Here is a 13,572-nt window from a genome sequence, read left to right as displayed (position 1 = left end):
CCGTCTCAACCTCACAGGGGCCATCTCAACCTCACAGGAGCCGTTTCAACCTCATCAGGGCCGTCACAACCTCACCGGGGCAGTTGCAACCCCACTGGGGCCATCTCAACCTCACCGGGGACGATTCAACCTCACCGGGGCTGTCTCAACCTCACTGGGGCCGTCTCAGCCTTACTGGGGCCATCTCAGCCTCACTGGGGCCGTCTCAGCCTCACCGGGCCCGTTTTAAACTCACGGGGGCCGATTTCAATTTCACCAGGGCCATCTCAACCCCACTGGGGCCATCCCAGCCCCACTGGGGTCGTCCCTACCCCCCCCCCCCCCAGGCCCTCCTAGCCCCATGGGGGCCGTCTCAGCAACACAAAGTTTGGCATTCTGTCTTTTGTTGGGCGGCTCCTTGCTGGATAAAATCTCCAGGCGTTCCTGGTGGCTGAATATCTGGTATGCTTGCTTGGATTTCGTTTTCTACCAAGTGCACAGACTGCCTGTCTGCCGTCTCCCAGTGTCCCATGTGAGACTGGATCTGGTGGACCTGCCTGTGCGTTTGCTGGTACAGTGGTTCCACGTCGCTGGCCCAGCCGGGTCCGGCTCTGGCTTCCTCCAAACCTGATTCTGCTTCTTGAGTGTGTCCCTTATGTATGCGAGGAGTTGAAATCTGCATTCTGCTGGGCTAGGCTGCAAAAGCGCCGGTGGTTCTCTTTGTGCCACTAGCATAGCTTGGGTGGGGATGTAAATTGAGTAGGGCAGGGTCCCCGGGAATCACCAGGGCAGAGCAAGGGGCAATGGCGTCTCTGCGACTCCTCGCCTCTCCGTGACTCGGCATCTCGCGTCCTCGAGTGCCGGCGAGCAGCTCCGCGAGACAGCCACTCTTGCTCTCTGGCCCGTTGCAAGACCGTCCCGCCTCTCCCTGTAGGGGTCTGGGACCTCAGAATCCCGCCCCAAACAAGCTCAGTGGATTTGAGAGTCTGCATCCCCTTCCGATTGAAAAGCACCGCGCATCCAGTTGCAGCCCGCCTGGCGCGCGACTCCATACCTCCGTTCTTGGAGCCTCTGCACAACCTACTCAGTCTCAATGCTCTTCTTTCTTTCCTTCCAGTTGTAGAGCTTCCACTGGGCCAGCTTTCCCATGGTTCTGAATGATAGCTGTTTGTCTTATAGTTGGTAGTCTAGATGTTGTTGTGGGAGGCAGCACGCACAGGTCTGTACCTTACGCCGCCATCTTGGTTCCAGGATATGACATTTCTTAGCCCCTCCAGCAATGGACCTTCGTTTTTTTCTCCAGGTGTGAGGTGGAAACATAATCATGGTGTATTTTTAAATCACACTAGGCTGCTTACCTTTCCTAATACATATTCCATTTTTCCCTGCCTCAATCTTAGCTTCTGCTATTCTCTTCAACTTCAATAACTCCACTGCCATTTTCAATATCCTTCACCAACTGTCGTCTGGCATCTTGATTCTCCCCAAAACTGAACATAATCGTTCCCCTCTTTAAATCTCTTTGGAAATTTGCTCAAACTCATTGATGACATGTAGCAGGTATCCATTGTATTATCTTTATTTATGCAAATATCATGTATCCCAGTTAGAATCAGCTTCTCAAAGACAGGAACTATGCTTTACTCTGTATTCACCACACAGAACCAGCACTCAATAAATGTTTTTTAATTTAATTGGAATCAATTATTTATTTTTTGGCATTTATATAATCTGTTGAAATAAGAAAAAATATACTTTACTATTTAACTAACCAGATTTGAATTTAAAGCAAGTTCTCTCAAAATACCTTCTTCATTATTACATATATGAGATAAACAGAACTCCAAAGCCATTAGTAGAGGAAAAGCATTAAAAAAAAAATTGAAATGGGAAATAAGTTTTGGTTAGCAAGTTAAAAACATACTTCAAACAACAATCTCACCCGACAGAGGATTCATCCAGACTTTTAGGCTCTTTGCCTCTCCAAAAGACAGGGCCATTATTCTCTTCCTTGACTAAAAGGAAAGAAAAGTTATTTGGTAATTAATTACATTATTTGATTTAGTTTATGAAGAAGATGTAGTCACTGATTCTATGAGTGCTCATAAATTCTCACACAAACTTACAAGTACAAAATTATAAGCCAGGCACCATGATGAAACAAAAAGAGCTTTGGCTTTGACATTAAAGCCTGTGTGCTCAAATTCAGCACACCTTACAAAGTACTTTATTCCTCTGACCTCAATATCTCCAGTAAAAATTAGGATAATAATTCTCTGAACGAAAATGGGATAATATGATGCCTGGCAGAGTAAGTATGCAATAAACATTAGCTGAATTTAAAGTAAAACTCAAAGAACCAATCATAACTTACAACAAGAAAACTGTCATGTCTTCTCCATTATGTGAGTATATTTTGTTTATTTGGAGGGATAAATAATAATATCTAATAAGTATCTAATAATCTCTAATAATAATATATAATAACTAGAGGCCCAGTGCACAGATTTGTGCACCAGTGGGGGCCCTTGGCCTGGCCTACGGGGATCGGGCCGAAACTGGCAGTCCAACATTAGGGGTTCCCAGATTGCGAGAGGGCACAGACCAGGCCGAGGGACTCACCACCAGGCTGGTTTCGGCCTGATCCTCACAAACCAAGCCAAGGGACCCCACCGGTGCACAAATCCATGCGCTGGGCCTCTAGTATGCATATAAGATCTTTGGTTAATCTCTTCCTGCCCTCCCTCTGCCCCCACATCCTTCTGAGATTCATCAGTCTGTTCCATGTTTCCATGCTTGTGCATTGAGCATCTGCCTCCTGGTGGTCAGTGCATGTCATAGCTACCAGTCAAATGGTTGTTTAGGCTTTTATATATATACTAGAAGCCTGTTGCACAAAGATTTGCGCAATAGGCCTTCCTTCCCCTGGCTGCTGGCACTGGTTTTCCTCCGGCACCCGGGACCCAGGCCTTTGGTCTGGCCAGAGCGGAGAAGCCAAGCATCTTCTTTCTATTTTATTTTAATTTTTTTATTGCTTATAGTATTACAAAGAGTATTACATATGTCTCCTTTTTTTCCCTGCCCTTGACAATCCCCTGGCCTCCCCTACCCCCCAGTGTCTTATGTCCATTGGTTATGCTTATATGCATGCATACAAGTCCTTCGGTTGATCTCTTACCCCCCTCCTGCCCCCCAACCCTCCCCAGCCTTCTCGCTGTAGTTTGACAGTTTGTTCGAGGCAGCTCTGCCTCTGTATCTATTTTTGTTCATAAGTTTATAATGGTCTTTATTATCCATAAATGAGTGAGATCATGTGGTATTTTTCCTTCATTGACTGGCTTATTTCACTTAGCATAATGCTCTCCAGTTCCATCCATGCTGTTGCAAATGGTAAGAGTTCCTTCTTTTTTTACAGCAGCATAGTATTCCATCGTGTAGATGTACCACAGTTTTCTAATCCATTCATCTACTAATGGGCACTTAGGCTGTTTCCAGATCTTAGCTATGGTAAACTGTGCTGCTATGAACATAGGGATGCATATATCCTTTCTGATTGGTGTTTCTGGTTTCTTGGGATATATTCCTAGAAGTGGGATCACAGGGTCAAATGGGAGTTCCATTTTTAGTTTTTTGAGGAAACTCCATACTGTCTTCCATAGTGGCTGCACCAGTCTGCATTCCCACTAGCAGTGCACAAGTGTTCCTTTTTCTCCACATCCTCTCCAGCACTTGTCGTTTGTTGAGTTGTTGATGATAGCCATTCTGACAGGTGTGAGGTGGTACCTCATTGTTGTTTTGATTTGCATCTCTCGGATTAGTGACTTTGAGCATGTTTTCATATGTCTCTTGGCTTTCTGAATATCCTCTTTTGAAAGGTGTCTATTTAGGTCCTTTGCTCATTTTTTTTTTATTGGATTGTTTATCTTCCTTTTGTTGAATTGTATGAGTTCCCTATAAATGTTGGAGATTAAACCCTTATCAGTGATAACATTGGCAAATATGTTCTCCCATTCAGTGGGCTTTCTTGTTGTTTTGTTGATGGTTTCTTTTGCTGTGCAGAAGCTTTTTATTTTGATGTAGTCCCATTTGTTTATTTTCTCTTTAGTTTCCAATGTCCTAGGAGCTGTATCAGTGAAGAAATTGCTTCGGCATATGTCTGAGATTTTGTTGCCTTTGGATTCTTCTAGTATTTTTATGGTTTCCCATCGTATATTTAAGTCCTTTATCCATTTTGAGTTTAATTTTTTGTATGGTGTAAGTTGGTGGTCTTGTTTCATTTTCTTGCATGTATCTGTCCAATTTTTCCAACACCATTTATTGAAGAGACTATCTTGACTCCATTGTATGCTCTTACCTCCATTGTCAAATATTAATTGAGCATATTGGTTCTGGTCGATTTCTGGGCTCTCTATTCTATTCCATTGATTTATATGTCTGTACTTGTGCCAGTACCAGGCAGTTTTGAGAACAGTGGCTTTGTAATACAGCTTGATATCTGGTATTGAGATCCCACCTACTTTGTTCTTACTCAGGATTGCTGCAGCTATTCGGGGTCTTTTTTTATTCCAGTGAATTTTTGGAGAGTTCATTCTAGGTCTGTGAAATATGCCATTGGTACAGTCATCAGTCTTCACTCTTCACTATGGCAGGAGCCTTCAGTCTTTGCTCCGAGCCTACATATGCAAATTAACTGCTGTCTTTGTTGGGTTAATTTGCATAGTCAAAAGATTGGCTGGTGGGTGTAGTGGAGTGACACCAATTTGCATGTTTCTCTTTTATTAGTGTAGATAGTCTAGGGGCCCAGTTCACGAATTCGTGCACCTTGAAAGGAACTGTGGGCTGCAAGGCTGCGGTGAGCACAGGGGCGGGTTTCAACCCATCCTCCGTGCCCCCGCCCAGCCCCTCCCATCATGGCCCCCAGTACCCTGTCTGCCTGCAGCCCCACTCCTGCCACCGCCACTCCCACGCACTGCCAGTGCAGGCCCCACTCACACCCACAGACAGCGGAGAGCAATTGGGGCCAGCGCCAACAATGGGTGCGAGCGGCGGCTGCTGCCCCGATTACCCCTCAGAGCAGGGAGAGGTGGAGAAGCCTTCATGGGAGATCAGAGCCAGCAGCCACTGCTCGCACTGCTGACGGTGCCAAGCGATCAGGACCAGCACTGGGCGCCGGCAGCAGGTGCGAGCAGTGGCTCCAGCACCGGCTGTGGGTGTGAGCGACAGCTGCTGGCCCCAATTGCCCCTCAGGAGTAGGGGGAGTTAGAGAAGCTCTAAGGCAGGGGTCCTCAAACTACGGCCCATGGGCCACATGCAAATACAAATATTGTATTTGTTCCCATTTTGTTTTTTCACTTCAAAATAAGATATGTGCAGTGTGCATAGGAATTTGTTCATGGTTTTTTTTTTAAACTATAGTCCGGCCCTCCAACGGTCTGAGGGACAGTGAACTGGGCCCCTGTTTAAAAAGTTTGAGGACCCCTGCTCTAAGGAGCGATTGGGGCTGGCAGCCGCCGCTCACACCCACTAAAAGCATGGAGCAATCGGGGCCGGCACCAGCAGCAGCTGCGAGCACTGGGTGGGACCATGGCACGTGGGAGCAAAGAATTTTCAGTAACCACCAGAGGCTCACCCCGATGACAGCGACCAGTGCCCCACTTTGGTCTGGTGCCCCCGCTCACCTGCTCCACCATCGCACCACAGCCAAGCCAGCCATGTTCTGTGCTCTGCTGCCAACACCTACCATATTCCGCGCATGCCCCCTGGTGGTCAGCACATATCATAGTGATCGGTTGTTTGGTTGTTAGGTTGTTCCGCCGTTCGGTCTATTTGCATATTAGGGTCTTATATATATAGATTATTGACTACTAGAGTCCCGGGTCATGCACCGGTGGGGTCCCTCGGCCTGGCCTGCAGGAATCTGGCCGAAACTGGCTCTCTGACATCTCCCGAGGGGTCCTGGGTTGCGAGAGAGCGATGTACCCCAGAGCGATGTACATCTTGAGTGACGTACCCCAGAGTTGGGCTCCCTCCTCTTTGGTTCCGGGTGCATCACCCGAGAACCACAGCTGCCAAGTCACTGCAGCTCAGCAGCTCCTGCATTTAGCATCTGTCCCCTGGTGGTCAGTGCACGTCATAGCTACCGATCAGACGGTCAAACAGTCGAATGGTCACTTAGGCTTTTATATATATAGATAATAGTATCTCATAGTATCTGACAAGAACCAAATTTACATTTTCATAAGCTTCTGCAAGAGGTCAGCATTAGCCACACCTTCTGACCTCCCACAGAAACTCAATGTCCCCTGTCTGACCACCTCCCCATCCTTGTAGAAGAGGCATGAGTCAAGGATGCACAAACCATCCATGCAGCAAGGGAAGGAAAGAGGGAAAGCCCTTGCTCCCACACAGAATTCCTTTCGGGGATTTCCCTGGCTCTTTTACACGTTTCCTTTCTTGGCTTGCTTGCTTCCCTTTCCTCCTCCCTCCCTTTTTTTCCAGTTTATTTTTCTTTTGAGATTAAACTTACATCAAATGAAATGCAAAATCTTAAGTGTACTTTCACTGAGTTTGACCCATTTCCTTTTGAACTGCTTTGTGTAACTCTTGTCTTTCACTCCTGTGGGTCTGAGAGAAGCTCAAGGTGCCTCCATGCCTGAGAGAAAGAACCCTCTCATAGTGGAAGACCAAGGATGATGCTGGATGGCATCTGTAGGAAGGTGGAGGGTGCAAAACACTAAGGCTTGCTCTGGTCTAGGCCTAAGAGGTCAGCACAGCTCCCTTGAAGTCCAGCATGGCTCATCCGAATTGAAAACCACCTGGGAATCTGAGGCAATAGGTTTAATGATAAAAAGTGTTCTTCAGGAACCTGCAGCTGCAGGATGACTTTGGAGAGGATCAGGGTGTAGTAGTCATCTGTCATTTTGTCTTTCCAGGACCTTCCTTTTTTGAGGAACTGTCCTCTTCTATACTTACCACAGGTGCTATAGACTGCTACAGCTCCTCCCATAAAACAAATGATGATTAAGCTTCAGTGCCTCTCACTTGCATGAGTTCCTTCCAAAGTCATAGGAGGGGCCCTAACCATGTGTTCAAATGTTTGCACAAAATGTGCAAAGGAAACACATTTTAATCACGATCACTTAAGACCACAGGCTCTTCCCACTTCAGTTTCTCTTTGGTCTCACTTCCCCTTGTGGGGAGTGGCCACAGGCACTGTATATTTGTGATTTCTTCTGCCCAGGTTTCTTTGGAGTGCTGCAGTCATTGTGCATGGTGTTTTAACTCTTTTTCTTAAAGAGGGATCTGCAAATTGTATGAGTTTTAGTCCCTACAAAACCCAGACCCACCCCTGCCCTAGCCATAGCGGAATAGTCTCGGGGTGCACTTCTGATCCAAACTGGGCTGATCAATGTTTCTGCCTAGACTCGTGACCTTTGCACCTGAGAGGTAGAGCTAGGAGTCTTTTAAGCTGACTGGACCCTAAAAGAAGGTGTCTCCCACAGGCTATTAAGGCCCCTGGTTTCTAGTCTTCCACTATTTGGCTCTTCTGTTCCCCATTTGATTCCCTAAGCAATTTCAAAATCCTTCTGATGAATTCCCTTTGGCATTAAGATAGGCCAAATCCGTTTTTTTCTACTTGCAAACTAAGAACCTTTACAATACATAACTGTTTAAGACCCCAATTGTCAGGCACTTCTAATAGTAGGCATTTCACAAATACAGGTATAAAATGTGACAGACTTTATGCCTCTGATTGGTGCTGGAATTAAGGAGAACAAAGCACTGAGGTCAGACAGGTTGGAGCCTATCTCTTGCTTCAGGACCACATATTACAGAGTGTCTAGGAGGAGAGCTACAGGGGTCCCAGATACACAGCAATACCTACCCAGGGAACAAGCTGCTTAGAGGAGAACTAGCAACATAGGGCACATCACTGATGGTATGCTGGGAAGCCTCAGAGACCACTAAGGCTTCTCTGTTAGGAAGCAGTGCTACCTAAACAACAACCTGGACCCAGCTTTAAGTTGTCTTAAACCTGATCTCATCCAAGTTCACTAACCAAACTTGAACTTGCTCTTTTTTTGTATGAGGTCATTAAAAGGTTGCGACCAAACAACTGTGGTATCAATGTTCCTGCCTCTCTCTATGATAGCTTTAATTTTTTAAAATTTTTTAAAATATAATTTTATTGATTTTAGAGAGGAAGGGAGAGGGAAAGAGAAATGGAAACATCAATGATGAGAGAGAATCACTGATCGGCTGCCTCCTGCACGCCCCCTACTGGGAATCGAGCCCGCAACCCAGGCATGTGCCCTTGACCGGAATCGAATCCGGGACCCTTCAGTCCACAGGCCGACGCTCTATCCACTGAGCCAGACCAGCTAAGGCTAGCTTTAAATTTTAATTTGTAACAGTGGTGTGGAGAATCTCAGGTTCATCTGTGCTCTTCACTGAAAAATGAAGTATAGCCCGAAGTCTGTCTCTACAATTGATGGAATGCCTGGTCTCCTGGAAGCCAGTGACTAGAAGTTGGCAGGTATAAGGCAACAGTGACAAGAGAGCCTGAATACAGGTGATAGATAATAGAGGTATCAGCCAGGGTATTCTCTAGTGTGCACACAGAAGTTGACGCTCTTCTTAGTAGCCATTTAGCACAGTGTATATCTGATGGCATGTTCAGTAATGCTGGTGGGCTGAGAGACAGTTTTAGAAGCAACACTGCAAAAAGAATGCATCTGCTTTCTTAACTGCAGGAGGTTCGATTATTTTTTTCAAACTCTATCTCTGTGCCAAGCTTATATAAAAATCACACACTAAACCTGAGAGACTTATCAGTGCTCTGTTGTTTTAGTTTTATCCCACATCAGTGGTTTTAGAAAATATGTATGTTTCAGATTTAAAATAAAAATTACACACACACACACACACACAACCAAACATAAAAAGTACAATTCAAAGTGTTAACTGCGGCCCATATAAGCACATGTGTATACGATGGAGAAAAGCCTCTTTTTCTCAGAAGCTCCAGAACAATTGGGCCTAATTAGGAATTCCGCTAAAAGCGTGATCAGGAGACTAAGAATTTTTATTATAAATTATTTGTAATTTTGAGCTTCCTCTGTTAAGATAACCCAGTTATCTGGAGTGTAAGCACCTTTGCCACATGGCACAAATATTCCCTAGACTTCCACCCTAGAGGTTTGGAGTCCATCCTAATCATGGTCTTCATTTAATGCTCCTGTAGTTTATGTGTGCTGCTTCTCTAGGCAGGACATCACCATGAGCACTGAAGACTTCAGTGCTGACTCTTGTCAAACAGATGGGCAGACAGGTTGGAGCCTCTCTCTTGCTTCAGGACCACATATTTCAGCGTGTCCAGGAGGAGAGCCACAGGTCCTCTGTGCACAGCAGTACCTACCCAGCGAACAGGCGTCATGAAGAGCAGGAACACAGAGCATGTTATTGTTGGCAAGCTCAAAAAGGGGCACGGTTCTTATCCTCTAATGTGTGCTGTGTGACTCCTCATGACAGTGGCAGTTTCGTGTTTTCAGAAGTCATTGTGTAAAAGTGCCAGATGGTGCCTTCTGAGATGAAAGTAAAAAACAGTTGGGGAGAGGTATAATTCTATAAATAATCATGTGCATGAACATCAGATAAGTGTGGTTTTTTAAATTCTTCACTTCTTTTAACACAAAGTTTCTAGGAATTTGAAGTTCATAGAATGTCTACCTGTAATAGCTACTTTAATGTGTGTTTTTGTCTTACAAATGTTGGGGGCGGGGGAGCCAAGAATCATATGCTATGGACAAGGATAAATATTCATTTAAGGCAACCAACACCAGTTAGAGATATCCTAGTTAGTGTGACAAGAGACCTGGTGAGTACCCAGGGATTTAATAAGTCTTCTAATTACAACTTCTGCACACAGTTGCCATGCCATAGAGCAGCGTCAACCTGTGGGTAGCGACCCCTTTGGGGGTCGAGCGACCCTTTCACAGGGGTCGCCTAAGACCATTGGAAAACACATATAAAATTACATATTGTTTTTGTGATAAATCACTATGCTTTAATTATGTTCCATTTGTAATAATTAAATTGGGGGTCACCACAACATGAGGAACTGTATTAAAGGGTCGCGGCATTAGGAAGGTTGAGAACCACTGCCATAGAGTGTCAGCATAGAGAAGTACTCGTCTATGAGAGTGTACAAACACTGGACAGTTTTCTCACACTTGTACCTACTCAGTACTCAAAGAGCCTGAGTCTGACTTGGAGTGAAGTCTGATGAAGAGGGAATGGGCTGGCTTGGGATGGTCTAGCTCCTCTGGGTAGATGCTAGAAATGGAAGGGCCTATCCAGGAGCCACCTTGGACTCCATTCTTCCCTCTCATTCTATGCTACAGATGAGATCTTAACTGCTTTCCTGCTGTGTGCCCTGTCCTGCCCACATTATTTCATTTAATACAATAACCCTGTGAATATAATAACAAAGATAAGAAAACTGAGGCTCACAACGGCTAAGTGACTTGAGAAGGTCACACAGCCAGGAAAGGTGAGAGCTAAGATTCAAGTCTAGGCTTAGCTGAATCCAAAGTCCATGTTCTGTTTCTCTGCTTTTCACCAGCTACTAATTATGGGGATCAATACCCTAAAGGGTTACTTTATATCCGTGTATATTTCATAGATAGATAGATAGACCATGAAAATAAGCAGAGTAATGCTGTACTATATTTCTATTTCATTTTTATCCATTCATCTTTCAATTTTTAAAACTAATCCACAAGAAACGTTTAGGCAAAGCCCAAAATGTGAAACATAAAAGCAAGGCAGCTTTGGTTGAGCCAGGTGAGCACAGGGAGTCCTAACTCCTTATCCTCCCCTTCCCTCCCACCCCACTATGGGGTTTCTAGATCTCCTTTGGTACCGCAGGAAACCACCTGCATCAGTGGCAGAACTCCCTAAACACAAAATCTAAAGGTGATTTTTCATCTTTTTATAAAGGTATGTATGTATCACCGTTCTTGGGTGAACAGATTCCCAACAAATGTTTTTGAATGAAGAGTGAATGCTGGTATTAACCATAATAAGCCATAATTTTCAGGGCAGGACTTTGGCCTCCCTTGCTGGTGAGAGGTAGCACAGAGATAACTATCAGGACTTTTCCCTAAGCCAGGAATACAACCTTTCAGTTACCCCTGCACTTCTTCACTCAGTTTTCTGTTAAAATCTATGGTGTTAATAAGATTATTAAAATCAAACAGGAACTGACCAAATGGAATCCAGATTCTAACTCATTCTTTAAAAAAAAAAAAATACACAAAACACCAGTATTTAGTGAACACCCTTCTTTCTCTAATTTTCTTTCTTTTTTTCTTTCCCATGCTTCCCTCCCTCCCTCATTCCTTTCCATTCTTTTCTTTCTTTCCTTCCTTCCTACATATCCTTATTCATGGCACACTACACCCTGGCACTATGCTGTTGTAATGGATTGGTCAGCTCATCCTCAATGTAAAGAACATTATCTTCTCAACACCTCTAATCATCAGGGAACTGCAAATCAAAATCATAATGAAATGTCACTTCACACCTGTTAAGATGACCTCGTGTTATAAGAAAGTGAAAAGATAAGTATTGGTAAGGAAGTACACGGGTGGTGGGAATGTACAGCCATTCTGGAAACTGGTATGGAGGTTCCTAAAAAAATTAAAATAAAACTACCATTTGATTCAGCAATCCCACTGCTGGGTATATATGCAAAAGAAATAAGATCATTATCTCAAAGACATATCTGCACTCCCAAGTTCATAGCAGCAGCATTTATAGTAGCCAAGACATAGAAACAACCTAAGTATTCAGCAACAGGTGAATGGGTAAAGAAGATACACACACACACACACACACACACACACACGCACACACACACTGCAATATTATTCAGCCTTTAAAAAGAAGGAATCCTGTCATTTGTGACAACATAGATGAACCTGGAAGCCATCATGCTAAGAGAAATAAACCACAGAAAGACAAATACTGTATAATCTCACTTGCATGGAATCTAAAAAAGGCAAATTTATAGTAACAGAGAACAGAATGGTGGCTTGGGGATGGGGGGAAATGGTAGATGCTGGTCAAAGGGAACAAACTTTCAGTTATAAGATAAACTAGAGGCCCAGTGCACAAATTCATGCACAAGTGGGGTCCCTCAACTTGGCCTGCAGGATTGGGCCAAAACCGGCTCTCCAACATCCCCTGAGGGGTCCCAGATTGCGAGAGGGCGCAGGCCAGGCCAAGGGACCCCCATCAGTGCACAATTGGGGCCAGGGAGGTACTCAGGAGGTTGGCCTGCCTGGAGGGCATGTCCAGCCAGTCTTGCTCAGTCCAGATCCACCAGACCCCAGCAGCAAGCTAACCTAGTAGTCAGAGCGTCTGCCCCCTGGTGGTCAGTGCACGTCATAGTGAGCAGTTGAGCGGCCTTAGCATATCATTAGCATATTACGCTTTAATTGGTTGAACAGACAACTGGACGACCAGACGACTGGACACTTAGCATATTAGGCTTTTATTATATAGGATAAGTTCTGGAGACCAAAATGTCCAGCATGGTAACTATAGTTAATAATAATGTACTGTGTACTTGAAATTTGAAAAGAAGGTAGATCTCAAGAGTTCTCACTACACGCACGCACACACACACATGCACGCGTGCAACTATGTGAGGTGATGGCTATCTTAAATAGCCTGATTGTGGTAATCATTTCACAATGTATATGTATATCAAAACATCACACTATATACCTTAAATATATAAAACTTTTATTTGTCAATCATACTTCAATAAAGTTGGGGAGGAAAAAAAAGAACATTATCTTTTTTGCCTCATAAGGAAATGTATCTTGTGTTACTTTAAGAAGTATATTACAAAAAAAAAAAGTATATTACATACCTTTTTTGTTGTTTGCATGGGCATGGTGAAATGGTAATAAGAATTTCCTGACATCTTTTGACTTTTCACATTCTTTTTTCAAAACAGTTGAGTAGATGATCCGAATGTGTTGGTTGATTTCTCTATCGTGTGGACTCAAAAATTCTGGGTAATCATCAATCTGAAAAAAAAAATGAGTTGACTGAAGTCAAATACAACTGCTTATGTTTTCTGGGATAAGAAATCCCCAAAGCTTAGGGCAAGTTTAAACTGCATTCTTCATTTTTATTTTTTCCCTGGCAAATCTTTCTTCTTTTTGTTGTTAGGTTTCCCAATTCTCCTCTATTTGTTTTAGTCCTTACTAAAAGTGTGCTCAGCAACAGAACCCAGAAACTTTTTACACTATAGGATTGCTAAGTAAATAGTAACAGTGTTTTTGTTTGTTAAAATATATTGCCCCACTTCCATTTTGAAAAAAAGATTTTTTTTCAAAAGGTCTCAAAATTTTTTAATTAATTGGGCTTACACTAGAATTTTTCTGGGTAAGAGATAATATCCATTTGTAGGAACAGACTACAAAGATTCCGTGAACACAGGCATCCAGGTTTGAATTATCGGAAGTTTCCTGCTCGTAAAGAGCTTTCTCTTTTCCCCAAAGTGCTCTATTTTCT

The 13,572-nt window shown here is 43.9% G+C and overlaps 1 protein-coding gene and 1 long non-coding RNA gene across 6 annotated transcripts in view; one reads left to right on the top strand and one right to left on the bottom strand.

The window, feature by feature from the left end:
* The window catches only part of CUNH12orf56 (chromosome unknown C12orf56 homolog), a 77,207-nt gene that overhangs the window by 41,122 nt on the left and 22,513 nt on the right, over positions 1–13,572 (bottom strand). For all 4 annotated transcript variants that reach the window (XM_070409805.1, XM_070409806.1, XM_070409807.1 and 1 more), the window contains exons 2-3: positions 12,923–13,082; positions 1,922–1,994 (exon numbers count right to left, since the gene is read on the bottom strand). In XM_070409805.1, coding sequence (XP_070265906.1) covers positions 1,922–1,994; positions 12,923–13,082 — 233 coding nt within the window. The remainder of the gene's footprint in view (positions 1–1,921; positions 1,995–12,922; positions 13,083–13,572) is intronic.
* Positions 1–13,572, top strand: part of LOC139006949 (uncharacterized) — a 101,393-nt gene that overhangs the window by 66,245 nt on the left and 21,576 nt on the right. The gene's annotated exons all lie outside the window — the stretch shown is intronic.

This window comes from Myotis yumanensis, unplaced genomic scaffold (genome assembly GCF_028538775.1).
Source record: "Myotis yumanensis isolate MYYU_CA2020_CCGP unplaced genomic scaffold, mMyoYum1.0.hap1 SCAF_3, whole genome shotgun sequence".
In the NCBI taxonomy this organism is placed as follows: Eukaryota; Metazoa; Chordata; class Mammalia; order Chiroptera; family Vespertilionidae; genus Myotis; species Myotis yumanensis.
This window is presented reverse-complemented; position numbering and strand designations above follow the sequence as displayed.